At 47.0% G+C, this 26,850-nt stretch overlaps 2 protein-coding genes across 6 annotated transcripts; one reads left to right on the top strand and one right to left on the bottom strand.

Moving 5' to 3' along the window:
* On the bottom strand, positions 1 to 22,941 carry ZNF84 (zinc finger protein 84). 5 transcript variants are annotated; one of them, XM_004779587.3, is made up of 4 exons: positions 22,832 to 22,941; positions 12,734 to 12,860; positions 12,006 to 12,101; positions 1 to 5,874 (listed from the first exon to the last, which is right to left on the bottom strand). In XM_004779587.3, exons 2-4 carry the CDS (start codon positions 12,765 to 12,767, stop codon positions 3,890 to 3,892), a joined length of 2,115 nt encoding a protein of 704 aa, XP_004779644.2. In that variant the 5' UTR covers positions 12,768 to 12,860; positions 22,832 to 22,941; the 3' UTR covers positions 1 to 3,889. The 5 variants fall into 5 exon arrangements, with proteins under 5 accessions (XP_004779644.2, XP_044943627.1, XP_044943628.1 ...); XM_045087692.1 differs by lacking the exon at positions 22,832 to 22,941 and adding an exon at positions 17,419 to 17,988; XM_045087693.1 differs by lacking the exon at positions 22,832 to 22,941 and adding an exon at positions 17,073 to 17,410.
* Positions 17,426 to 25,399, top strand: LOC106004401 (serine/arginine repetitive matrix protein 3-like). Its single transcript, XM_045087624.1, is given in 4 exon segments — positions 17,426 to 17,948; positions 24,370 to 24,941; positions 24,944 to 24,962; positions 24,965 to 25,399. Coding segments are annotated over 4 exon segments (1,545 nt in total). The 3' UTR covers positions 25,396 to 25,399.
* Positions 25,400 to 26,850: the final 1,451 nt, after the last annotated feature.

Raw genomic sequence — 26,850 nt, 5'->3', positions numbered from 1 at the left:
TCGAAGCTAACATCATAATTTATTACAAGGATATTTGGAGTATCTCACAGAAGAATGCAACAATCAAGGCATGAAAAGGGCAGGAGAGGTGAACCTGGACATCAAGACCAGAAGCAGCAGCTCTTGGAGCACAAGTTTCCATGGCTTCATTCTTGTCTCTCTGTAAACAGTGCTTCCCCACATGGGGGCGGGGAAGCCACCGAGAGCACCCACGCTTGTATGTCACAGCTTCAGTTGTTAAAACTATACAAAGAAGGTAGTCCCAGCTTTCCAGAAGCTTTCTAATGGAAGAGACATGTGATAGTTATATTATCACAGTGAGAAGACACGTGTGCGGGTTCATAAAGTGTGGACAGGCATTAACAAGGAACACAGGCATTTCAGGGACAGAAGACTGGCGAAAAGCTTTGCGAAACCTCAAGGAACTGCAAGTAGTTTGAGGAGGCCAAAAAAGTACTGTGTAGGAGGACAGACATTCAGAAATAACAGGCTGGGTTTCTGTAGAAGTCCTCATCTACCATGAGGCCAGTATACTTTAAGTCCACAATTAGCCACATGGTATTTCAACAGAGGAGTGCATAATCAGAATTGCATCTTAAATTAACTACTAAGTGTGGGAAATGGACAAGGGTCACGGTGGGGGTGAGCGTGTCTGCACTTGGGCCAGACCAGCTTGTGCGTACAGTATTTACAGACTCAGGAGTTCGGCGAAATCGACCACCCGAGCATATTGCTGGAATAAGCGGCCAATGAGTACCTCCAGTGGAGATTCCAAATCCCCACTGATCTGCATTTTGCTTTTGGATACAGGTATTGCTGGATAAACTGGATATTCTTTGGGTTTCCTTCTCCTTGGGCTCTACAAGGGTTGATATTGAAATCAAAATGTCCAGCACACATATCCACACAGAGGTAACTGCGTCTGATTACCAAAGCCCACAGAGAAACGCTAAACAGAAGGCCCTCCTAGGCCAGGTTCCAAAACTCAGACTTTATTTAGCAAAAGGAATGCAGTAGGAATTGTCCTCTGCAGGACTGTCTCCAGGCCAGTGGGGGAACCTGAGTGGGGATGCTCCTTCCCCCTGGTCTCCTTACACATTCAACCAACATAACCTATTGCACACCAGGAAGCTACACATAAATCCCTCTATAAAATCGGTTTTCTTCTTCGGGTGGGATCTGTGGTAGGAACCAATGAGCGGAAATATGGGGTCATATTTTTTTTATGGTTTACCAAGGTAATTTAAAAAATAGACACTAAAAATATCTAATTTCAGAATCAAAACCCTTGTGACTTCAGAAAGAGTCCCTAGTGAGTTCTGCACAACATAGCTGGACCTCCACAGAAGGCATTCTGATAAACGAGACTTCTGCTGCCAGCATTAGCCCTTCGGATGACTGCTAACTGGTACTAAGGGAAAAACCTGCTTTTGGGTATTAGATCAATGGGCTAGTGCCAAAACTCTATTATTTAGTGAGGAAAGTACTGGGTTTAACTGCTTAAGAGTAAATGGAATCATCTAGAGTTAAAGAGAGCAAAATTAGGTCACTTTTAGACAACAGACTCCAAGCTCAATCCAAGAACTAATGAATCAACCTCTGGGACTAGTAAAGAGAATCATGATGGATAGAAATTTAAAAATGGGAAAATCTACAAAATAAGACATCACTCTGTCACTACTGTCTTACAAATGAAGTTGATAAAAATCACTTTCAGGGGGGTGCCTGGGTGGCTCAGTGGGTTAAAGCCTCTGTCTTCGGCTCAGGTCATGATCCCAGGGTCCTGGGATCAAGCCCCACATCAGGCTCTCTGCTCAGCAGGGAGCCTGTTTCCTCCTCTCTCTGCCTGCCTCTCTGCTTAATTGTGATCTCTGTCTGTCAAATAAACAAATAAAATCTTTTAAAAAATCACTTTCAGGTATTATGCAGAAAAGTAGGAAGTCCATATATTTGAGAATGAATACAAACTTGAGAACATAGATACTTTTAACTTGGTACAGTGGTTTAGAGAATTACTCTTTAAGTCCCAATTTTCAACAATGATGTTAAAATTGGCAACTAAAGGAAAAAAATACTGCTAGAATCAAAAGTGCAAGACACCATACTGATAAAGCAACTTGTGTATGAGAGAAGTCTTGATTTTTTTCCAAGCCTGGTAACAAGGTCAGGGCTGGATTTCTCTGAATTTCACTATCATACAAAGAATACTGTTGACTTTGTCAAGGAATATTGTAAAGATCACTGCAAAGTTCTACCTAAGCTAAGGGGTGGGTCATGCACTGCCAAAGCGAACCCTACTGGACATGAAAGGTTCACAGCAGGAGTCTCCATTAGAGGGTACAACTGGTGACAAAAGGAGAAACACAGATATTTCAAATGATGCAACAGTGAAAATCCTATTTCTTAATACCAATCCAGTAGTTACAGAAATTCATAGGAAGGCAAAACAGGCTTCCTTGAATACACCAAAAATATTTTTCTCACCACAAGAATCTGGATTTTACATTTTCTGGACAGTGACTCTTAAATTGGCTTCTCCAGCTAGTGTTTTTTACAAGATACTTTAAGAAACACCAGAAATGTAACAGCACACAGCATCATGATATTTCATCAGTGAAGTAACATACACGCTGTATTTAAGTACATCTACTTGATGCACGGAGGTGCCAAGATGAATAGGAACAAGACTGCAGAGCATGACTGCCATTTAGCCTGAGTAAGAGCTGAGTGATAGAGTTCACACACCTGCTTTCTTCTGTTCATTCATGAGTCACTATTGCTAGGTTGTGGTTCCTGCCTTTGAATACTTATTAACCAGATTTTATATAAATTCTCTCAGGTTGCAAACATATTTATATAATGTTGCCTTTCAGAACTGAAGAGAAAGGTCAGCAACAACAGACCCCTTTTATATGCCAACAAGCCATAAGGAAAAAGGATGTGGTGCTATCACTTAAGCTGCGTATTAGCAGTAAGAGGTGTATCGATTGCTCTTTTTACTGTATCAGTGAAACAGAAATACCAGCAGCACGCAGTATGTCCTGACATCAGAGGCACTACCAGGTATGGTATGTGCGTTTCATGCTCGCAATTACGTTTACACATGTGATTCCAAAATATGACACACACTGTGTAACACAGGAAAATAAGCCGTACCACTGAGAAGTGTCTTATTCATATGCTTCAATGACTTCATTTATTCACACATTTTTAAAAACTTCATTCTTCAGAGTGAACACATCAACCATTAGAATTGGGCATTTCTGATAACCCCACCTATTAAAAAATGCATGGCTTCCCTTTATAGCCTTATTTCTAGGGGCACGTTTCCAAGGTCTTTAAACTGTTAGTCTGACCCACATTATGAAATCCCCCCAAATACAATATGGTTGGATTACCTGATGAAGACTGTCCCACATTTAGCATTTCCACTGAGCTTCATTCCTGAGAGTATTTTCTTAATGTACAATGACCTGTGATTCTTGATGAAAATAGGACATTACTTGCTGCATTCATGGGGTTTTTCTTCATTTACTGGACTAGGGTTTACCCCAGTGAGGATACTTCCCAACAGCAAATGAGGTGTCACCTCTGCAAGGCTTTCTGACGTTCACAGTACTTCTCATTGCTTTTCATTTCCCACTGTATGTCTGACAGGGTTTTCAAAGTCATTGCATTTCACAGGTTCATTCTACTCTCAGGGTTCTTACACGAACAGGTTAACCTGCTGAAAGCTCTCCCTACATAACCTCAGAGTTCCTACCCTAAAAGATTACCCAGACAGACGTAAAATGTGATGCGACTATTTATCTCAAAGGTTTACCCTAACTACATTTTCTGATGAACGAAGAGCTGAGAGCTCTGTCAGAGAGTAGCAGTAACCCCAGTCCTAGGATTTCTTCGCTGTATGAGTCCTCTGGTGATTAATGAGCTGTGACTTTTGGGAGAAGGCTTTCGCACATTCATGGCACTGGTAGGGCTTCTCTCCTGTGTGTATTCTCTGGTGATTAACAAGCTGTGATTTCTGAGAGAAGGCTTTCCTACATTCGCTGCAGCCGTAGGGCTTCTCTCCGGTGTGTGTCCTCTGATGTGGTATTAGGTGTGATTTCCGAGAAAAGGCTTTGCCACATGCGCCGCACTCAAAGGGTTTCTCACCTGTGTGTGTTCTCTGATGATTGATGAGGCTTGACTTCTCCCTGAAGGCTTTCCCACACTCGCTGCATTTGTATGGTTTTTCTCCTGTATGAGTTCTTTGATGTCTAATTAGTTCCGATTTCTCAAAGAAAGCTTTCCTACAAAGACTGCATTCGTAGGGTTTCTCTCCTGTGTGGATTCTCTGGTGAGTATTCAGCTGTGACTTCTGGGAGAAGGCTTTTTCACAATCCCTGCACCCATACGGTTTTTCTCCTGTATGAGTTCTCTGGTGAGTTGCAAGACTTGACTTCTCACCAAAGGCTTTCCCACATTCAGTGCATTCATAGGGTTTCTCTCCTGTGTGAGTCCTCTGATGGGATATGAGATGTGACTTCTGACAAAAGGCTTTCCCACACTCGCTGCACACATAGGGCTTCTCTCCTGTATGAATTCTCTGATGATTAGTAAGGCTTAATTTTTCACTGAAAGCCTTCCCACATTCACTGCATTCATAGGGCTTTTCTCCTGTGTGAGTTCTCTGATGTCTAACAAGCTGAGATTTCCTGCTGAAGGCTTTCCCACATTTACTGCATACAAAGGGTTTCTCTCCTGTGTGTGTCATTTGATGGGATATGAGATGTGACTTCTGGGAGAAGGCTTTCCCACACTGAATGCACACATGAGGCTTCTCTCCTGTGTGAGTTCTCTGGTGGTTAATGAGACTCGACCGCTCTCTGAAGGCTTTCTGACATTCATTGCATTCGTAGGGCTTCTCTCCAGTATGGATTGTCTGATGTCTAACGAGCTCTGATTTCTCAAAGAAGGCTTTTCTGCAATCACTACATCCATAGGGTTTTGTTCCTGTGTGAGTCCTGTGATGTGTAACGAGCTGTGACTTCCTGCTGAAAGCTCTCCCACATTCTCTGCATTCAAAAGGTTTCTCTCCTGTATGAATTCTCTGATGATTAATAAGATTTGACTTCTCACTAAAGGCCCTCCCACACTCGTTGCACCCATAGGGTTTTTCACCTGTGTGTGTCCTCCAGTGTGAGATGAGATGTGACTTCCGGGAGAAGGCTTTCCCACATTCACCACATTCATATGGTTTCTCTCCTGTGTGTGTTCTCTGATGGGATGTGAGCTGCGACTTCTGGGAGAAGGCCTTCCCACACTGGCCACAATCATAAGGTTTCTCTCCTGTATGAGTTCTGTGATGCGTAATAAACTGTGACTTCTGGGGAAAGGTTTTGCCACAGTTACCACAGCCATAGGCGATCTCTCTTATATGTCTGCTCTGATGTTTAATGAGACTTGATTTCTTATTGAAGCGTTTCCTACATTCACTGCATTCATAGAGTTTCTCCCCTAAACGGTTTCTATGATATATGATAATCTGTGACTTCTTAGAGTTAATTTTATCATATTTATCATACTCATAGTATTTTAACCAATTATCAGTTTCCTCAGGTTTGGGATGGAGAAACAACTTATCAAATACACTTAAGCCACCTGCTTCCGTTTTTCCATAATCTGCTTTTGGAATAAGTAAATCTAAGTGATGTTTTAAAAGTAATCCATCTGCATCATCTTCACTGTTTGATTTCCTTAACGGAACAAAGTTCATGCTCAGATTGAATTTTTTCCCAAATGCATCACATTCATGATCTTGCTTCATATTTCTAAGCTTCTCTTGGTTATCCTGCTGCCATGCCATGTGACCATTTACTTGCAAAACTTGTTCTATAAAGAAAGAAAAGCCTGTGAATGCTTCCATAGTTGGGTTTTTCTTGGGTTATTCATCAATTTCAGAGAATGGGCATGAAAGTGGGGGAGAGGCAGAGGGAGAGAATCTCAAGCAGACTTCCCACTGACCCTGCGATCATGACCTGGGCCAAAACCAAAAGGCAGACACTCCATGGACTAAGCTCCCCCAGTGCCTCTTCTATGGCTGTGTTTACAGAATACAAAACTAGCAACACTGTTTGAAGGCATGAATGCTTCCGAAGATTGTCTCTCAGTCCCTAGCATAGGATCTACCCAGGTAAGGGGGAAAAAAAGAAAAGAAAATTCTACAAAAAGGAATAAGATACAGGCAATATAGTAAGTCACCTCTGGTTTTGCCAAATATAAGTTTATAAAATGGAGAGAAAATGTAAAAAATTCATCAAGAGCAAGGAGGAACCAAGAAAGGAGGGTAGAAAGACTGATCCAATATTCTGAGGATTTCCTCCACCCTGAGTGCGTGAGGCCCTAGGGACGGAAAACAGTCAGCCCCTGACCTTGTGAAGTTTACATTCTAATAGAGAAGACAGAAAATCAACAGGATTGTGGGGCGCCTGGGTGGCTCAGTGGGTAAAGCCGCTGCCTTCGGCTCAGGTCATGATCTCAGAGTCCTGGGATCGAGTCCCGCATCGGGCTCTCTGCTCAGTGGAGAACCTGCTTCCCTCTCTCTCTCTGCCTGCCTCTCCATCTACTTGTGATTTCTCTCTGTCAAATAAATAAATAAAATCTTTAAAAAAAAAAAAAAAAAGAAAATCAACAGGATTGATAGAGGAACTACTGAAGCCATTACAAGATTGAAGAATAAGAAATCATTTGTGAAACTTTTTCCCATTTTTAAATTCTCTGGAATTTTGAAAAACTTTCTAAGCACGTTTTCAGTATTATTACCAAGACAGCCATTTCATGGAACGCATCGTCCTTCATTTAATCTGTTCAGGCACAAAACTTTAAGACCTATGTGTTCTTTCACTGAAAATACCCTAAGATAGGGGATGAGGGAAAAAGAGGTGTGGTGGTTAAAATCAGAGTCTAGTATAGAAATATTAGTTTTGAGATGGAGGTTAAGAGTCCGAATAAAGTGGTCATAGGAAACGTGAGAGCAGAAAATGAAGTCTTTGTAAATTAAACTTGCAACTTTGCATTACTTTAAATATTACATTGTTAGACTAAGTACACATTTGGAAATTTTTACTTTTTTCTCACTAGAAAAATGGGACTGCTTTATGGTTGGTCATTTGTGGTATATCCCAGATACCCCAACTCTCTCCACTTTTCTCAGTGAAATATCCTTCCACCTGGTTTCCCTGCTTCCCATTACATTTTCAACAATGTACTCAGGTCAGTACATTGTTAAGAGTCAGGTCAGACTTTTAAAAATGTAATCTGAGCATGGGTGGTTGAGTTGGCTAAGTGCCCAACTCTTGTTTACAGCTCAAGTCATGATCTCAGGGTTGTGGGACCGGGGGGCTCTGTGCTCAGTAAGGTTCTGCTTGTCTCCCTCCCCAACTCCCTCTGCCCTTCCCTCCATTTGCACGCATGCTCTCTTAAATAAACAAATCTTTAAAACAACAACGTGTAAATCAGGGCACCAGGGTGGCTCAGTTGGTTAAGCGTCATCAGCTCAGGTCATGATCCCAGGTTCCTGTGCATCAGGCTCCCCATTCAGTGGAGAGTCTGCTTCTCTCTCTCCCTGTACCTGTCCCCTTGCTTGTGCGCACGTGCGCATGCTCTCTCTCTCAAATAAATAAAATCTTTTTAGAAAATGTAAAATTTTTATTTATTTTTTAAATTACTTTTTTAAATTTAAAATTACTTCAATCAGGGGCGCCTGGGTGGCTCAGTGGGTTAACACCTCTGCCTTCGGCTCAGGTCATGGTCCCGGGGTCCTGGGATCGAGCCCCACATCAGGCTCTCTGCTCAGCGGGGAGCCTGCTTCCTCCTCTCTCTCTGCCTGCCTCTCTGCCTATCTGTGATCTCTGTCAAATAAATAAATAAAATCTTAAAAAAAAAATTACTTCAATCAATCTAACCACCTTCCTACTGCTTACAAGTCAATGTATGACCTAGGTCTCACACACAGCACACTATCTCCCTGGCACACAGACCCCCAGACAGAAAGGCTTCCTTTCTGTTATCCTGAAGTCACCAAGTCCCTTCATAACCTAATACATTCATATTTGTCATTCCTTCAGGGAACACTTTCCCCCAATTCACACAGCTCACTCATTTTGGTCTTTGTGTCTAGAACTGGCCTCTCCACGTGACTGTGTTGTGCACTGAACATTTGTGCAGTCCCCTTACCACCCCCACCCCCAAACCTCTATGTTGAAGCCCTAACCAACAGTGTAGCTGTATTTGGAAATGGGATCTCAAAGGAATTAAGGCTAAATGAGAACAAGGGGTGGGGCCCTGATCCAAAAGGATGTATCCTTATCAGAAACACCAGAGCAGACCTCACCCCTTGCACAAATGAAGAAGCAAGGCCACAGAAGGCCAAAGCCACAAGGCCACAAGGCAGCTCTGTGCAAGCCAGCCCAACCACATTCATCAGAACCCAATCACACAGGCGCCCTTGACCTTGACCTCCAGAATTGTGCCTTGACCCTGGCCTCCAGAATTGTGCCAACAGCCTTCTGCTATTTATCTGCCTGTGGCATTTTGTTACGGCAGCCTAAAGAGAGCAATAAATCCTCTAAGCTATTATCATCTACCTAATCTACGTCTATGATCGAACTTTCAGGGTCTGGGCTTTATCCTGGTTATTCCAGCTTGATTTCCTTTGTCCTCCTAGGAGAAAATAAGCCCCGCACGGGCAGGGAACTGATCTCCAGTGCTCACCAAGGAACCACACCACCCAGCACAATACCCGAAGAGTGAGAGACATCACTCTCTCTTCGACGTTCTATGGTACATGGCTATTGCAGGGTAGCCCTTGGCTGCCATCTGGAGCCTGGGTTCTGGAATGCGCCCACCACTCCCAGCTGATACAGCAGGGGCTCCCTGTGCTCAGCACCTGCTGTACTGGGAGTCCGCAATGCTGCTGTGTGCCAGGCAGAGGCCCCCGGGCGCTGGGTCCTTAGTGCGCTTCCCTGTGCAGAAACTCTACACACATTACTGCACTTTCATTGTTGGGGTGACCCTCAATGAGGGAGCAGCACAGGACACCTGCCCCCGGATTCCTCCAGCCTCTGTTTGTGCCCTTTCACTGACGAGGAAACTGTCATTATGTTGCTGTTAAGAAGTCCTCGCCAGGATGCGGAGAAAGGGGAACCCTCCTACACTGTTGGTAGGAATGCAAGCTGGTGCAGCCACTCTGGAAAACAACATGGAGGTTCCTCAAAATGTTGAAAATAGAACTGCCCTATGACCCAGCAATTGCACTACTGGGTATTTACCCTAAAGATACAAACGTAGTGATCCGAAGGGGCACGTGCACCCGAATGTTTATAGCAGCAATGTCCACAATAGCCAAACTATGGAAAGAACCTAGATGTCCATCAACAGATGAATGGATAATGAAGATGTGGTCTGTATATACAATGGAATACTATGCAGCCATCAAAAAGAAATGAAATCTTGCCATTTGCGACAACGTGGATGGAACTAGAGCCTATCATGCTTAGCGAAATAAGTCAAGCGGAGAAAGATAACTATCATATGATCTCCCTGATATGAGGAAGTGGAGACACAATGTGGGGGCTTAAGGGGGTAGTAGAAGAATCAATGAAACAAGATGGGATTGGGAGGGAGACAAACCATAAGTGACTCTTAATCTCACAAAACAAACTGAGGGCTGCTGGGGGGGGCGCCTGGGAGAAGGGGGGTGGGGTTAGGGACATTGGGGAGGGTATGTGCTTTGGTGAGTGCTGTGAAGTGTGTAAACCTGGCGATTCAGAGACCTGTACCCCTGGGGATAAAAGTATGTTTATAAAAAATTAAAAATTAAAAAAAAAAAAAAAAAGAAGTCCTCGCCACATGGACGATATCCTGAGTCCTCCTCGCAGCTCTCTGAACGTGGCAGTGGTCTTGAGGACCCCGATACACAGGCCTTGTATAGTTAACTTAGACTACAAGTGCAAGGCACTGAAATGAAGCATAAATGGTCAACGTTTAAACGCTGAATTAGAAACAAAAAACTAGGGAGCTGCCTTCGGCTCAGGTCATGATCCCAGCGTCCTGGGATCGAGTCCCGCATCGGGCTCCTTGCTCAGCAGGGAGCCTGCTTCTCCCTCTGCCTCTGCCCGCTACTCTGTCTGCCTGTGCTCGCTCGCTCTCTGACAAATAAATAAATAAAATCTTTACAAATAATAATAAAATAAATGTAAATATCTTAACTTCTTAACTAATTTCTATGCTCCCCTAAGGTGTTCTCTAGGTCTTTTATTTCCAATCATCTTTAGTCGTCATTCAAATGGAGGCTATCAATGAATGAGGGGCACATAAGAATCACAAGAGTTTCCTTAAACTACCACCTCCAGCTCTAGACTACTCCATTTTAAAACTACACTTACACCACTGTACTGCACCAATTTTACCAGTAATGGATCCATAACATTTACTGTTGGAAAAAAATGCCCAGGTAATCCAATGCACACCTGGCTAAAAGCACCTGAATTAAAACAATGGGCTTATTGCATAAATATTGTCTGACAAGTAAGTGGATATAAACTGTAAGCCTTGTATGCACGCACACAGCCCCGGCACCACCCAGCTCAAGAACATCACATGCACTGTGATCAGGTCTGGGATGCGACTTCCGAAAAAAAAAGAGAGAAATTTAGCTGGAACAGTCAAGGAACATTCTGTGAGTATGAATGCAGCAGAAACAGAGCTAATGCAGAAAGGACTAAGATAAAGCACAACCAAACATTCAGATGCAGAGCAGAAATATTACACCTGAAAACAGAAACGTTTGAATGGAGTTGGCCATGAACTGGGGGAAGGAATAACCAGCTGACAGCCTGCACAGACTCAGACTGCAGAGATCCTGGAGGAAGAGGCCACAGGTTGTAGCAGAAGCTCCTGCCGCCTCAGCTACATTCAAAGGGACCAGCACCTCGGGCAGACTGTGGGGCCTACCCCAGGGACCCACATCCCTCTGACCCCCTCTGCTGGGTCTATATGCAGGGATTCTGGACGTTCTGGGGAGTTAACACCCCCAAGGCAATGCTCAAGCCCGGAGAGGTGGGAGTTAGAGGGTGACCAGCTTCCTGGCCCCATGGGGCTCCCAACAACCACCATGGGTCACACCCCTTCCACCACACACACTGCCATTCCTTCTCCTCCATCTCACTGCTCTTTCTCCTATCACGGTAAACTCACGGCACTCAGACATGTAATCTCAGGGTCTACTTTCGAGGGAGCCTGAAACAACGTCACTTAGCAGATGAGTAGGGCCGGAAAACGGGTCAGAGACAGCTGGCTGATTTAGGAACTGAAATTCATGGTATCATTTGAGAACACTTACAAAAGGTAAGACTCTAGACCCATCAAGCAATTTGGAAAATCCAGGAATGAGACATCATGCGCCTAGTTTCAAGTGTCACTTGAGAAGTTAAAAAGATAGTTTCCAAAGGCAAGAGTCTGAAATAAGAACGTGAAGAGAGAACACTTGAGGTGCTCCATGGTGTCTAATCTACAGGAGAAGTAGAGCAGAGACCAGTATCACAAAAGGAGGGAAAGGACCGCTGTTCGGGAGGGATGAGGAGGACATCCTTGCTCCCCAGGCACTTCTCTGGGCATCGGATGCCTGAATGAGAGCAGAGGAAACCTCCTGAAGGTACGAGCAGGTGAACAGAGGACAGAAGGACACTAAATATGTCAGAAAACCAAACAAGAAGTCGACATCCCAGACCTGACAGCCGGAATATTTCACGGCTTGGACAAGCCGAGAATATTCTGCTTTACGTGACACGCAGAGCAGCCACATCTAAGCGTGACTTACGTGAGTGGCTCAGGTCAGCCATCCTGAATCAGCATGAAAGCTGCAGGGGTCGGGAAGAGCCCTCTCCAGGGCACACGTCACCCACGCCCACGGACAGCGGGGACGGAGTCTCTGCGGCCCGCACCTGTCTGCTTCTCACACCCACCTGGGCCGCCTGTACTCGGGGCCTCCCCGTCTCCGGTCCATGGCTCTTCCCCTTGCTCCAACTTGAAGATGACCTCAGGTTTCACGACTTCGTACCCTGTTTGGGGAAAACACAAAAGCTGTGGCCCCCAGTGCTTGGGCTTTAGGGCCTCTGAAGAACGAGCAAGGTCTGGCATCAGGGGGACACAGTGAAGCTACCCACTGGTCTATCAACAGAGTAAGGAGTTCTCAAAGGCAACAGTCTTCACTGGTGGATACTAGGGTCTAAGACTCTCTGACTTCTATAATCCAAACCCAAAACCATTACTCACTTCAGAGGCTCTGGGCCAGTCTGCCTGGGTGCAAATCCAGACACTTGCACTTCCCAGCTTCCAGTCCTTGGGAAAGTTACTTAAAAGGATAATCATCGTACCAGCCACACAAAACTGCTCTGTAAATAAGGCCACATGTGAACTGTATGCGAAATACCGTACGTTCCTCGCATTGGTGCCGACTACTAATGGTAACGCCACCACCGTCCTGATCAGTTTCAGAGCTGCACATGGAAAGTAAGTCTTCGTTATCCCAAGGTGAGGTACAGATGCCTTCCCTAGTGTCACAGCGCAGGGAACTTTCAATCTCCTAAACTCAGGTCCCAAACCACTAAAGATTTCAGAAGCTGCAGAGCTCTTGCCAACTCAGAAAGTGAGGTGCTGGGCCCGCCAGCAGGTCGTCGGGGAGCTGCCTTACCCAGGGAAACAAGGCTGCTGTAGTTCTCCAACATGACATCCCTGTACAGGTCCTTCTGACTGGGATCCAGGAGCTGCCATTCCTTCTGGGTGAAGTCCACAGATAGATCTTCAAACGAGAACGCCTCCTGTAAGAGCACAACCCCGGTGAGCCTGCAGCAAGGGCCGCTGCGTGACGAGTGCATGCAATTCCATCACAGCAAGCCACGGAGAGGGACGACCGTGACTCCTTCGCATCACGTCTCCGGGAGAAAAATGCCACGATGCACCCTTCCATCCCTCTGTTCACAGGATACCTGACAACTGGAGCTCGCAACTTTGCATCTTCTGAACCACCAACAAAACGTGTACCGCACCGTAGCTGGGGCACCGGAGAAGCGGCACCAAAAGAAAGAGAGTAAAACAGCTTAAAAAGCTGCACAGCCTTGCAGAGGGCTGCAAACCTACACACCTGCTCCAACAACAGGCCATCGTAATAGCAGAGACAGAAATGAACGGAGGGCACAACATGGGTCAGAGCAAGAGCATCAGTCTGAGCATCAACTGAGGCTCTTTCCAAGAGGCAAAGCTTGAGATGAGTTTTAGGAAATTAGCAGTACTTCCCACAAAACAGGGAGGCGGGGCACCTGAGTAGCTCAGTCAGTTAAGGGTCTACTATCAGCTCAGGTCATGATCCCCAGGATCGAGCCCCACATCCAACTCCCTGATCAGCGAGGAGCCTGCTTCTCCCACTCCCTCTGCCCCTCCCCGCTGCTCATGCTCCCGCTCTTTCTCAAATTAAAAAAATCTTAAAAAAAAAAAAATGGGGATGCAAAGACACACTGGGAGCCAACAGCTCCAATGAGACCCCAAAACTGCTGGAATTCGGGAGGCACAAGTGGTTCAGTTAGACAGCATCAGAGGGTGTGAGGTAGGGATTCCAGTAAAGGCCATGTGGGAAGCGGGGCTAACTGGAGTTAACCAACCTAGACACTTTTCCTTTCTTTTTTTATTTCTCTTCAAATTATTTATTTATTTATTTAAGATTTTTTATTTATTTATTTGACAGAGAGATCACAAGCAGAAATATGGAAGCAAAAACACAACACTAAACATTCTGATACAAGCATAACCTTGATAACAAAACTCAGTAAGAATATTGCAAGAAAGGAAAAGCAAAGGCCAAATTACAGATGAACCTTGTTGTGAAAATCCTAACCGACACGTTACCACACTATGCAGAACAATATATACGGAAGAAAATACATCAAGACTGAGCTGGTTTATTCAGAAATTAAAGGTTGGTTTAACATTAAAGATAAAAAAAATAAAGATATTCACTACACTAACAAGTTAAGAAGAGATATGTGATCACCTTGAAAGATGCAGATAATTTACTAATTAAAAGAACATACAAAGAAACAATAGGAAAAATTGAACTAAGTTGTTAAAAAAGCTTATTAAATTTTCAAAAGGAAGGGGCACCTGGGTGGCTCAGTGGGTTAAGCGTCTGCCTTCGGCTCAGGTCGTGATCTCGGGGTCCTGGCATCCAACCCCACATCAGGCTTTCTGCTCAGCAGGGAGCCTGCTTCCCGCTCCCCACCACCCCCTGCCTGCCTCTCTGCCTACTTATGATCTCTCTGTCAAATAAATAAAATCTTAAAAAAAAAAAGTGGAGGAAAAAGAGGAGGTCAATGCAGGGTATCATTGAATAGCCCCTATGGAAATAATCCATCAAGGCAACAACCACAGACAATGCTAGCAGACAGGAGCTGCTTCCTGAAAGTATGTACCAAAACCTCTGAAATACTCTTGCCAAAAAAGCGACACCTAAATCTGATCAAGCCTCCAGATCAGATCTGTGAAGATGGAGATATCCTTTATCTGTGCTAATTCATGGCTTCTGAGCACTTGAAATGTGGCTAGTGTGAACTTGGGGCTGAATCTAATCATTTTATTTTATTTTTATTCTATTTATTTTATTCATTTTAGTTCTTTAGATTCTATTTATTTGTTCAGAGAGAGAGAGAAAGCACAGCAGGGGGAGCAGCAGAGGGAGAGGCAGGAACCCTGCCAAGCAAGGAGGCTGATGCAGGGACCGATCTGAGGGTCGATCCCAGGACCCTCAGATCATGACCAGAGCTGGAGGCAGACACTTCACCTACTGACCCACCCAGGCGCCCCTAGATTTAATCCTTTTAAATTGAATCAGCTGATGTGGCCAGTGGCTTCTGTACTGGACAGCACAGCTCTACAGAACACACCAGCAACACTAGCAAAACCCGGACAGTGGGAAATCCACAGAATAGACCACCTGGCCTCTTCCGCCAAAAATGTGGTGAGGAGGGACGCCTGGGTTAGTCAGTGAAGCATCTGCCTTCAGCTCAGGGCATGATCCTGGAGTCCCGGGATTGAGTCCCACGTCGGGCTCTTTGCTAAGGGGCGAGACTGCTTCTCCCTCTCCCTCTGCCCCTCTTCCCGGCTCACGCACTCATGCTCTCTCTCAAATAAATAACATCTTAAAAAAAAGAAATGGGGGCACCTGGGTGGCTCAGTGGGTTAAAGCCTCTGCCTTCAGCTGGGGTCATGGTCTCAGGGTCCTGGAATCGAGCCCCGCATCAGGCTTTCTGCTAGGCAGGGAGCCTGCTTCCTCCTCCCTCTCTGCCTGCCTCTCTGCCTACTTGTGATCTCTGTCTGTCAAGTAAATTAAAAAAAAAAAAAAATCGGGCTAGGAAAAAAGACCCAATAGGTTAAGAGGGTCTTAAGAGAGCAGATCAACCAATTACACTGTATGAACTTTATCCAGATTCTGATCCAAACAAACTTCAAACAATTTGCGGTTTTATAAGACAACTGGAATTTTGAACACTGACTCCGGTGATACTAGGAAGCTGCCCTCACTGGACAGCGGGCTGCACTTTCAATTAACCTCATGAACAAAATATGAAGTGAAAGAAACAAAACACAAATTACTATACAGCAGACGACACCAAACTGCAGTGTTAAAGGAACACAAGAAAGAGAAGGACAGAAATGGTTACAACAGACGTCAGCGTCCCAGTTCCATGTGAGGAGGAAGGGGTTGTGATTGGCACAGAAGGGGCCTCATCTGGGCTGGGAGTCTTCTACTTCTTCTTCTTCTTCTTTTTTTTTTTTAAATTTTATTTATTTATTTGTCAGAAGAGAGTTAGAGAGAGAGCACACACAAGCAGGCAAAGTGGCAGGCAGAGGCAGCAAGAGAAGCAGGCTCCCCACCGAGCAAGGAGCCCGATGCGGGACTCGATCTCAGGACCCTGGGATCGTGACCGGAGCGGAAGGCAGCAGCTTAACCAACTAAGCCACCCAGGCGCCCTGGAATGTTCTACTTCTTGACCTGAATGATGGCTTCATGCATAGGCACTTGGTAATAACTCATTAAACTGTACTTTTACATTTTAGGTACTTTTCCATATGTGAATTCTGCTTCACAATTAAAGAGGCACTTAAATACACAATTATGATTACTAAGTGCTTTGGTATTTTCCCCTTGGGTCACATTCTGTGGAAAAGTAGGAAAAATGACTGTAATACCCATGGACTTACCACATTTCTCTGAGAACATTACCCAAACTATATCATTTATTCAAAGATTTCATCAAAGCATGACCAAGAAATATTTACTTTCTATGAAGAACTAATTTACTTTTACCTTTGGATAACGTAACCCACAGAAATATTCTTATTTCTTTATTACAAACACTAAAAATTAGAAAACCAAGTTGGCAGCTCAAATTCATTAATTATGTAGGACACTATGGTTTCTACAAATTCAGGGGGCGCCTGTGTGGCTCAGTCCATGACGCATCTGACCCTTGATTCTGGCTCAGGTCACGATCTCAGGGATGTGACATCGAGCCTGCTGGGCTCTGCACTGGGTGCAGAATCCGTTTAAGATTTCCTCCTCTCCGGTGTAAGCCTGGCGATCGACAGACCTGCACCCTGGGGCTAATAATCCATCATATGGTAATAACAGATAAGAAATCGTTAAAAAAAAAGAGAGAAAGGTTTCCTCTTCTCCCTGTCCGTCCTCCGCCTCCTCGTCCGCCCCCGCACTCTCTCCCTAACCAAACAATACAAATCACAAGACCTTCTCCCGCTCCAATGATCAATAAAGTCGGGCCTTGAAAGGGCGCCTGCTGGCTCGGTCAGATGAGCCGCTGCCTCCGGCTCCGGTCACGATCGCAGCGTCCCGGGACCGAGCCCCGCTCTGGGCTCCCTGTCCGCGGGAGCCTGCTTCCCCCTCTGCAGCTCCCCCTGCTTGTTCGCTCTCAAATAAATAAAGAAAATCTAAAAAAAAAAAAAAGTCGGCCTTTGAGGCGCACCGGAGCGCGCCGGGCGGGTCCGCTCCGTGCGCGTCTCTGCAGCTCGACCCTCCGCCGGAACCGTCGTTGCTCTTCCCGTCGGTTCCGATGACCCGCTCTTCTCCGGCCTCAGCACGAAGCAGTGACTGACGCAGCCGGTACTGGTCGCCCGTCACGGCTAAGGCTCCGGTCAGCGCGGCGCTCGGGGGCCCCAGTTCCACGCGGCGTCGGCGGCGCAGGAGGCCCGCGGCCTGACCCCACCGCGGCTCCAGGCCTGCCCCGACCCGGGCCGTCCGCGCCGCGGCTCTTCCCCCGCGACCGCCCGACCCACACCCGTTCCCGAGAAGCCGGAGCCGCGGCGCCTCACCTGCGACATGGTCGAGTCCCGCCGAGGCGCTCCGGGCCCCGCCGCGCCCTCCGCCTCCGGCTCGGCCCCGGACGCCGCCAGGTCACGCCGGGAGCGCGGTCCCGGCCGCGGGAGCTCCTCGCTCAGGCCGCGCGGACAGGCCGTTCCGCGGGGCACCGGGTGCGCGGGCGTCGGGTGCGCGGGCGTCGGGTGCGCGGGCGTCGGGTCCGCGGGCGTCGGGTCCGCGGGCGTCGGGTCCGCGGGCGTCGGGTCCGCGGGCGTCGGGTCTGCGGGGCACCGGGTCCGCGGGCGTCGGGTCCGCGGGCGTCGGAGCGGCGCGCCCCGAGGCGTGGATTCAGGCCGCACCTCGATCTCTCCCCGCCTGCCGGGAACCAGGCGCGCGGGGTCCTCTGCGGCTCGGAGTGACGGACACGGTCCTCGGCGGCCCAGGGGGAGCCCAGGACCCGGCGCGGAAGGACGGAACCGGGGACAGCCAGATCCAGACCTTCCGCACGGCGCGCTCGGACGCTGGGCATCGGCCGCTCGCCGCTGTAACGGAGCACAGCTCGAGGTCAGACAGGTGGGACTTGGAGAGCTTCAGCGATTTCTACTAGAACAGACTCGAGGGGCGCCTGGGGGCTCCGCGGGTTACAGCCTCTGTCTTCGGCTCGGATCATGGTCCCGGGGTCCTGGGATCGAGCCCCCATCGGGCTCTCTGCTCCGTGGGGAGCCTGCTTCCCCCTCCCCGTCTGTCTGTCTGTCTGTCTGCCTCTCTGCCTGCTTGTAATCTCTCTCTCCCTGTCAAATAAATGAATAAATAAAATCTTAAAAAAAAAAAAAAAGACTTGAATTTCAACCAACTGTTCCCACCACTGGCTACATGGCTTTGGGCAAAACCAGACAAACTTCCATCTCTACCAGGCAGAGAAAGTCTTCCACAACGCCCTCAATTGACATCAGCCAGTTCTAGCAACTTCTGATGGAAGCGTGTTAAAATCTCCCAATGAGATTACAGATTGGTGAATTTTACCTTGTAATCATATTAATATTTGCATTCAATGTTTAAAGCCATATTGTTCGACATACGGAGGTTGGATATTTCTGGAAGATTATGCTTTAATCATGGTGTAATGGCCCTCCTTACGCCAAATGCTCCTTTCTTAGCTTTTAAGTCTCATTTTTTTACTTACTAAAATTGTGAGGATAAAGTGGACCTTTGGGTCCACTAAACACTGGGATTCTGAGGAGGAAATGAAATAATAAATGGAAAGTGAGTATTCCTCGTAGTAAGAAAGGACAACATGTGAATTTTCTCTGAGCACTTTATAATTCGACCCTCACAGACAAGCCGAGGAGGCATTTAACAGAATTAAACAGGTTACCGGACACGTGCGGGCTCTGAGGGGACACACGCGGCCGGGCAGCAGGACCGCAGCACCGTGTCTCCTCCGTCCTGTGCACAAGGCGCTCTCTGCTCGGAACTCGGCACGTGTGTTTGCACAGACACACGCCGTACATCCTCGAGTCAGCGCTCATCTCCAGGCACAAGTCCGGTCCCCGCGTTTCCACAGGAACACGCAGGAGCGGCCTGCTGCCCCCGAATCATACTGACAGACATCACCTAAAGGAACAAGTGCTTCTTCCCTTTCATGTCTTTCTGCAATTCAAACTTCAGCAACAGCTCAGAAACACTGAGGTTTCTCCGAGTTACACGAGAAACAATGCCTTGAGATAGTGAAAATACACGTATCTTAGAAGAGAAGCTGACACGGGAGCACGATGCAGGTATTAGCCATAATGATGACCGCAGCAGTGGACATGACGGCAAAATTCAGCAACATACACAGGCCACATAAGAAACTATGACCTCCGTTACCACACCCAGACAACCAATCTTAAGGGATAGGGAAACTGTTTGCATCTATTTATGTATTTATTTGACAGAGAGAGACACAGCGAGAGAGAGAGAACACAAGCAGGGGGAGTGGGAGGGGGAGAAGTAGGCTCCCCACTAAGCAGGGAGCCCGATGCGGGGCTTGATCCCAGGACCCAGGGATCATGACCTGAGCCGAAGGCAGACGCTTAACGACTGAGCCACCCAGGCACCCTCTGTTTGGATATTTTTAGCAAAAATGTATATGACAAATAAAATCTACTCTCAAAGAAAAAAACCACAGGGGTACCTGGGTGGTTCAGTGGGTTAAGCCCCTGCCTTTAGCTCAGGTCATGGTCTCTGCTGAGCAGGGAGCCTGCTTCCCCTTCTCCCTCTGCCTACTTGTGATCTCTGTCAAATAAATAAATAAAGTCTTTAAAAAAGAAAAGAAAAAAAACACAAATTATGTACGACTATCTTCGGACAAGAAACATGTAAGCCCCATTGGAAAGAAAGGGAAACAACCAATGGGGACTGTAAAAAGAGGCTTCATACGCGCACAATCTGGTCTTGCTCTGGGATAGGAAGACTTCCCAGTGAAATAATTCAGCCCCAAATTATTTGTATCTTTAGTTGACTCCAACCATAATCTCAAAAAGGTTTTCTTTAAGAAGCAATTCTAAAGTTCATCTGGAAGAAAAAATGTTCAGGAAGAGCTTGGACACTTTTAGAAATACACAGTAACTGGGGCACCTGGGCGGCTTACCAGGTTAAGCGACTGTCTCTTCATGTTGGCTCAGGCTGTGATCTCAAGAGTCAGGCTCTGCTCTGCACTCAGCAGGGAGTCTGCTGGAAGATTCTCCCTCTTCCCCTCCCCCAACACACATGCACACTCCCAAATAACATAAATCTGTTTTAAAAATTACAAAATAATGAATGTGAACAGGTCCACATAATTTTAACGGGTACAAATAATTAAAAACTTTTGACACTGTCTCCATAAGACATGCAGATGCATGAAGCATTACAGCTCAAATTTGGAATTTAGCAGACAATAAATGTGGCATTTCTTTTTTTTTTTTTTTTTTAAGATGTTATTTATTTGAGACAGTGCACACAAGCAGGGGGAGGGGCAGAAGGAGAGGGAGAAGCAGACTCCCCCCAAGCGGGAAACCTGATGCGGGACTCAATCCCGGGACCCTGGGATGAAGACCTGAGCTGAAAGCAAACGCTTAATGGACAGAGCCCCCCAAGGCACCCCAAATGTGGCATTTCAAAGCCATGAGTAAAACTGGCTTGTTTAATGAACAGAAGTGATTAACATTTAAAAGAAAATAAGGCTCTCACAACAAACTAATTCCATATGGATTTTCATTTAAACCACAATAATGCCTTAAGAAAACAGAGGTGAGGCACCCTGAAGTTCATAGCAGCAATGTCCACAATAGCCAAACTGTGGAAAGAACCTAGATGTCCATCAGCAGATGAGTGGGTAAAGACGATGTGATATACACACAATGGAATACTACGCAGCCTTCAAAAAAAAACCAGGAAATCTTGCCATTTGCAATGACATATATTATGCTGAGTGAAATTACGTCAATCAGAGAAAGACAATTATCATGTGATCTCAATGATATGTAGAATCTGAGAAACAAGACAGAGAATCACAGGGGAAGAGAGAAGAAAATGAAACAGGACGAAATCCAAAAAGGGAGACAGACCACAAGAGACCCTTGTCAGCAAACAAACTGAGGGGTGCTGGAGGGGAGAGGGGTATGACAGATGGGGGGCTGGGGGATGGACACAGGGGAGGGCATGTGTTTTGGGGACCGCTGGGTATTATGTTAAGACTGATGAATCAAGGGTGCCTGGGTGGCTCAGTGGGTTAAAGCCTCTGCCTTCTGCTCAGGTCATGATCTCTGGGTCCTGGGTCAATCCCTGCATCAGGCTCTCTGCTCAGCAGGGAGCCTGCTTCCCCCTCTCTCTCTGCCTGCCTCTCTGCCTGGTTATGATCTCTGTCAAATAAATAAATAAAATCTTAAAAAAAAAAAAAAAAGACTGATGAATCACTGACCTGTACCCCTGAAACAAATAATACATTATATGTTAATTAAAAAGGCGGGGGAGGGCGCCTGGGTGGCTCAGTCAGTTGTGCATCTGCCTTGGGCTCAGGTCATGATCCCAGTGTCCTGGGATCGAGTCCCACATCGGCTCCTTGCTCGGCAGGGAGCCTGCTTCTCCCTCTGCCTCTAGCCTGCCACTCTGTCTGCCTGTGCTTGTGCTCTGTATCTCTCTCTCTCTAACAAATAAATAAAATTAAAAAAAAAAAAAAAACCACCACAGTATTTGTGTAATTTGCGGGAAAATTTCCCTATACATAATACAAAGTCAAAAACAATAATTAAAAGAAAAACAGTCAATAAATTAAACTATTAAAATATGTAGGAGCACCTGTGTGGCTCAGTGGGTTACAATGATCTCAGGGTCCTGGGATCCAGCAGGGAGCCTGCCTCCCCCTCTCTCTGCCTGCCTCTCTGCCTGCTTGTGATCTCTGTCAAATAAATAAAAATTTTTTAAAATCTTAAAAAAAAAAAAGGTTGGGGCACCTGGGTGGCTCAGTGGGTTAAGCCTCTGCCTTCGGCTCAGGTCATGATCTCAGGGTCCTGGGATCGAGCCCCGCATCGGACTCTCTGCTAGGTGGAGAGCCTGCTTCTCTCTCTCTGTGCCTGCCTCTCTGCCTACTTGTGATCTCTCTCTGTCTATCAAATAAATAAATAAAATCTTAAAAAAAAAAAGGAAAAACCTTTTTGTGGTTGGAAAAAAAAGTCAAATCCACACAACCGCCCGCTGTATACACACACTGCAAACCAGGAAAATATACGACAACAAATGTCATTTGCTTTGCATTATACTTTCACTTCATTTCACATAATAAACATTCTGGCACTGTGACAAATAAAACTATGTTTAATTCACGGTGTCATTTTAAAATTTACTTTGTAATTGTTGTCAAAAGTTACTCAGTGAAGTTTACTTAGGTTTCAACGAAAACTTACCAAGAGTAGAAAACTCATCATATCAAAATGACGTGGACTTAAGGGGCACCTGCGGGGGCAGTGAGTTAAGCATCCAACTCGCCTTCGGCTCAGGTCACGATCTTGGGATCCTGGGACTGAGCCCTGAGTTAGGCACGCTCAGTGGGGTGTCTGCTTGAGTCTCTCTCTCCTTCTCCCCCTGTGCCTTCCCCACTCCCTCTCAAAGGAAAAAAACCAGGGGTAGACTTGGTATAGAAAACACGTGGAGTTGAGAATTTCAAGTGAACAAGTGTGACAAGCCCTCAGTGTGGTGGTATTATTTCTAACGACATTTGTTATTCAGAAAAATGTAGACTCAATCTCACTCTGAATTTAAACAAATACATTTCTGAAAATTGAAAGTTTTTGACAAGTTTTTCCTGAGCTGTTTTATATGGCTCCCATGTGTCCTCTCGGCAAACGGAAGCCTAAACCCTTCTCTGCACAACTGGCCCAATTTAACCAGACCGCTAGTGTTGTATACCTTGGCAGCTTCCTGTGTACCACGCAGCTCTCCCTGTGACAGCTCTCACGTGTGTCTCCAGAATGAAGGGACAATCGTCACCATCGCGTAGTTCCACTTAGCATCAGGTTCTGAAGGAATTTCAGGGGGAAAGTAGAGAATAATAAAAAATAACATTTATTATTTACTATGACAGATGTATTATACATCATACTGTTTGTTGTTTTTTTTTTTTTTTTAAAGATTTTATTTATTTATTTGACAGACAGAGATCACAAGTAGGCAGAGAGGCAGGCAGAGAGAGAGGAGGAAGCAGGCTCCCTGCTGAGCAGAGAGCCCGATGTGGGACTTGATCCCAGGACCCTGAGATCATGACCTGAGCCGAAGGCAGCGGCTTAACCCACTGAGCCACCCAGGCGCCCCTGTTTGTTGTTTTTTTAATGATTATTTATCTGACAGAGACACAGAGAGAAGGAACACAAGCAGGGGGAGTGGGAAAGGAAGAAGCAGACTTCCCGACGAGCAGGGAGTCCAAAAGGGGGCTCAGTCCCAGGACCCTGAGATCATGACATGAGCAGAAGGCAGATGCTTAACCCACTGAGCCACCCAGGCGCCCTCTTTGGGAGTTTTTTCTTAATGCATCCAGTACCCATTATAGAAAGTCCTAAGGCTCAGAGGTTCAGCAACTTGCCCAACATAGATGACATACCTATGAAGTGGCAGATCCAGCCCACTGGCCCCACTCGGTGTCCCCGAAGGCCTGCAGTCACAGCCCTTCAACAAAAGTTGGGGGTGAGGGTGGGCAAAGGCCCCATTCCAACACTGGTGCCACCCAGTCCCCTGTGCAGAGATAACGCCACCACCGCAAACTAAGAATAAACACAAAAGAAAGGAGGGCACTCGGATGGCTCAGCTGATTAAGTAAGTGCCCGACTCCCGCTCCCGGCTCAGGTCTGGATCTCAGGGTCATGGATTCAAGCCCCGCACTGGGCTCCACACTGGATGTGGAGCCCATCTAAAAACAAACCAAAACCAAACCAAACCAAAGGAAGGTAAGTTCTCAGGGACCAGCTGAAAAAACTGCCCCCACGGAACAAAACAGACGACCTTAACACAAGATATCTGTAATATATCCTAATGGCTTCAAACAGCATACTCCCAATTTTGTTTCGTTAAAGAAATATACATAAGATGTACTAAAATTATACATACGTCAACTGAGTACAAGAAATGTATCAAAACATTAACTGTGACTGTCTCCTGTTGATGGGATCACGAAAGATTTTCATTTGAGTCTATTTATCTAGTCGCTCTAAACTGACAACGAACACATTTTAAATTCATAAAAGAAGGGGCGTCTGGGTGGCTCAGTGGGTTAAGCCTCTGCCTTCAGCGTGGGTCATGATCTCTGCTCATTGGGGAGCCTGCTTCCCCTTCTCTCTGCCTGCCTCTGCCTACCTGTGATCTCTCTCTGTATCACATAAATAAATAAAAATCTTTAAAAAATAAAAAGGGCTGTTTCTGCGCGTGCGAGTGGCGGCCGCGGCGGGTCCCGGCAGGTGAGGGGCGAGCCGGCTCCTGGGCAGCCCCCGGGACGCGGCCTCGGACCGGAGCCGCTGCGGTTGAGTCCCACACAGAGGAGCTCTCTCATGGGAGTGACTCCCTGGGTCTTCAGGCAGCCACAGAGGATAAACCATCTGTCTGGGGCTCTTTGAAACAGCGGACCAGGCCTTTGTTAATCAACCTGAGCAAGAGGAGGGTGAAAAAGAACCGGAACAAGCCCCTAGACCTACAGGCACGGCGTTCCCTGGCCCGCCGCCTCAGCCTCTCTGTCCCCGACCTCTTGGAGGCTGAGGCCTTGGCCCCAGAGGGCAGGCCGTACTCTGGGCCCCAGTCATCGTACACCTCGGTGCCCAGCAGCCTGTCAACGGCGGGGATCTTGCCCAAGAGCAGCAGTAGCTCCTTGAAACAGTCTGAGGAGGAATTGGACTGGAGCCAGGAAGAAGCCGGCTACCTCCGTGTGGTGGAAACGGACCCCGAGGAGGCCTATGCCTCTCCCGCCGAGGACAGGAGGCCTTCCAGCAATGGCATCCTGGATCTGCTGCAGAAGACGCCGGCTGGAGACGGGCCCTGGAAGAGCCAGAGAAGCTGTGCGAAGTGGCGATCTGAATGCTTCTCTGACATCCCAACAATGTGAAGAACAATCTATGTTTGGGGAAGCCAGTGATGGCTTGAGTAACCTGCCCAGTCCTTTTGCCTACCTCCTCACCATCCACCTGAAGGAAGGCCGGAACCTGGTCATCCGGGACCGCTGTGGGCAAAGTGAGAGGGCAACTGTGTCCTCGAAGCTGGCTGGCCTCCCCATCCCCCAGTGCAACTGCTGTGCTCTGGTTGTCAGGCAACTGTTTACCTTAGAGGTAGAGCGTCCCCAAGGTTCTGAGCCTTCAGTTGAGACCCAGAGAACACAGGCCTTTGGAGGCAGAGCTAGGGAGCTCTCCAGAGCCGTGGATGGCCTCCTGCCTGCCATAGATCCATTTCCACTTGGTCCTAGACCACCTGTGCGGTCCTCCGCTGGTGATTTCTGAAAGCTGGAGACACGTTTCAGGTCTCCATGGATTTCCCTGGGAGATCCTGGTATAAACTGTGATACTGGTTTTGCCAGTGAAGAAACAACACATTTTGAGAAGGGTGAAGCTGTCAGGCGAAAGGTGTTTCGCCCCCGCTGAAGTCTGTGGGAAAGGCACTGAGAATATGGAACCGCTGACACAAGCTGATGATGCCCAAGGTCTGCCCGGGGCGGAGGCCAGTCTTCCCACCTTAAAAACCTCGTGCTTATCAGCAATAAATACAAACCACTGTAGGCTGTCTCTTCAGAATACTGTTGACTTTCTGAAAAAGTTACTGAAGGGCCAGCCTCCTAAATCGTCTCAAGAGACTGGTGACAGACCCATCTTCAAAGCCTCAGAGAAGAATGGAGAAGAGCTTTGGAAGAAAACCCTGGGTCATTTGAATGGAAACCCTCCTGATCTACAGAGTGCAGAACGGCTCGCCCAAGAAACTGCGAGATGGAAGCAGAGACTCCAAGAAATGGAGCAGGAAAAAGAAAGGCTAGAACAGTCAAACGCAGGATTCCAGCAGGCCCTGAACGAGAAAGTCAGCCAGTTAGTACCGGTGGGTGAAAACCTGCTGAAGACCTTCCCCGGGCCCACTCACCTTGGAGATCATTTGGGTCATGTCAACTGTGAGGTCGAGGAAAAGAGGGAAACAGAAAATGATGATGGCCCCATCCACGGGTCAGAGGGTGATCTGAAGGGTGTCACTGATGATGCTGATTCCAATGTGTCCCTTCAAAGTGCTGAAGGGAAAAAGCAGGAACTAGCCAGACAATTGCAGGAAGGAAAGCAAATGAATGAGGAGCTTATGGGACAAATAACAGATCTTCAAGCCAAGGAGGCCTCTTTGCAGCGTGAAAATTCACAGCTTGAAGAGGAGATTCAGCAGCTGAAACAGAAGCTTCAAATTCTGCCTAAATTATATCAAGAATGCATCAGCCCCGTTGAGAGAAAATGGTCTGAGGCAGAAGAGCAGTGCGCAGACATTAAGTGGAATATTTCCTGCACACGTAGAAATATCAAGGCCATGTCTCAGACTCGAGACTTCTACAGGGAGATCGCTGAAGACACCAGGAGAGAATTGGAGGAAAATAGCTTGCACTATCAAAAGGGGATCCTCTTCCATGCAAAGAGAGCTCAGGAAAGCTGGATGGCAGCTGTGCTGACCGAGAGAAGCCTCAAGAAGCTAAAGAAAGAAAGTGATCACAATAGGCAAATGTTCCAGCTTTTCCCAAGTGGCCCTTTTACTCCTGCTCCTCCACCAGCTGCCCACAGAGGCCCAGAAGTGTCAGAGAACCCCTGGATCATCAGCACCCCCAGGAAGGAGAAGAGCCAGGACTTGAGGGCCCAGGCAGCTGGGCCACACCACCAGGGACCCCTGCGGATTTGACTGAGCTCACCGCAGGCCCGTCCTGAACTCCCACAACC

Source organism: Mustela putorius, unplaced genomic scaffold (assembly GCF_011764305.1).
Source record: "Mustela putorius furo isolate JIRA1106 unplaced genomic scaffold, ASM1176430v1.1 tig00001433_pilon_pilon_pilon, whole genome shotgun sequence".
Classification (NCBI taxonomy): domain Eukaryota; kingdom Metazoa; phylum Chordata; class Mammalia; order Carnivora; family Mustelidae; genus Mustela; species Mustela putorius.
Note: the sequence above shows the minus strand (reverse complement) of the source record. Positions and strands in the feature narration are given on the sequence as shown.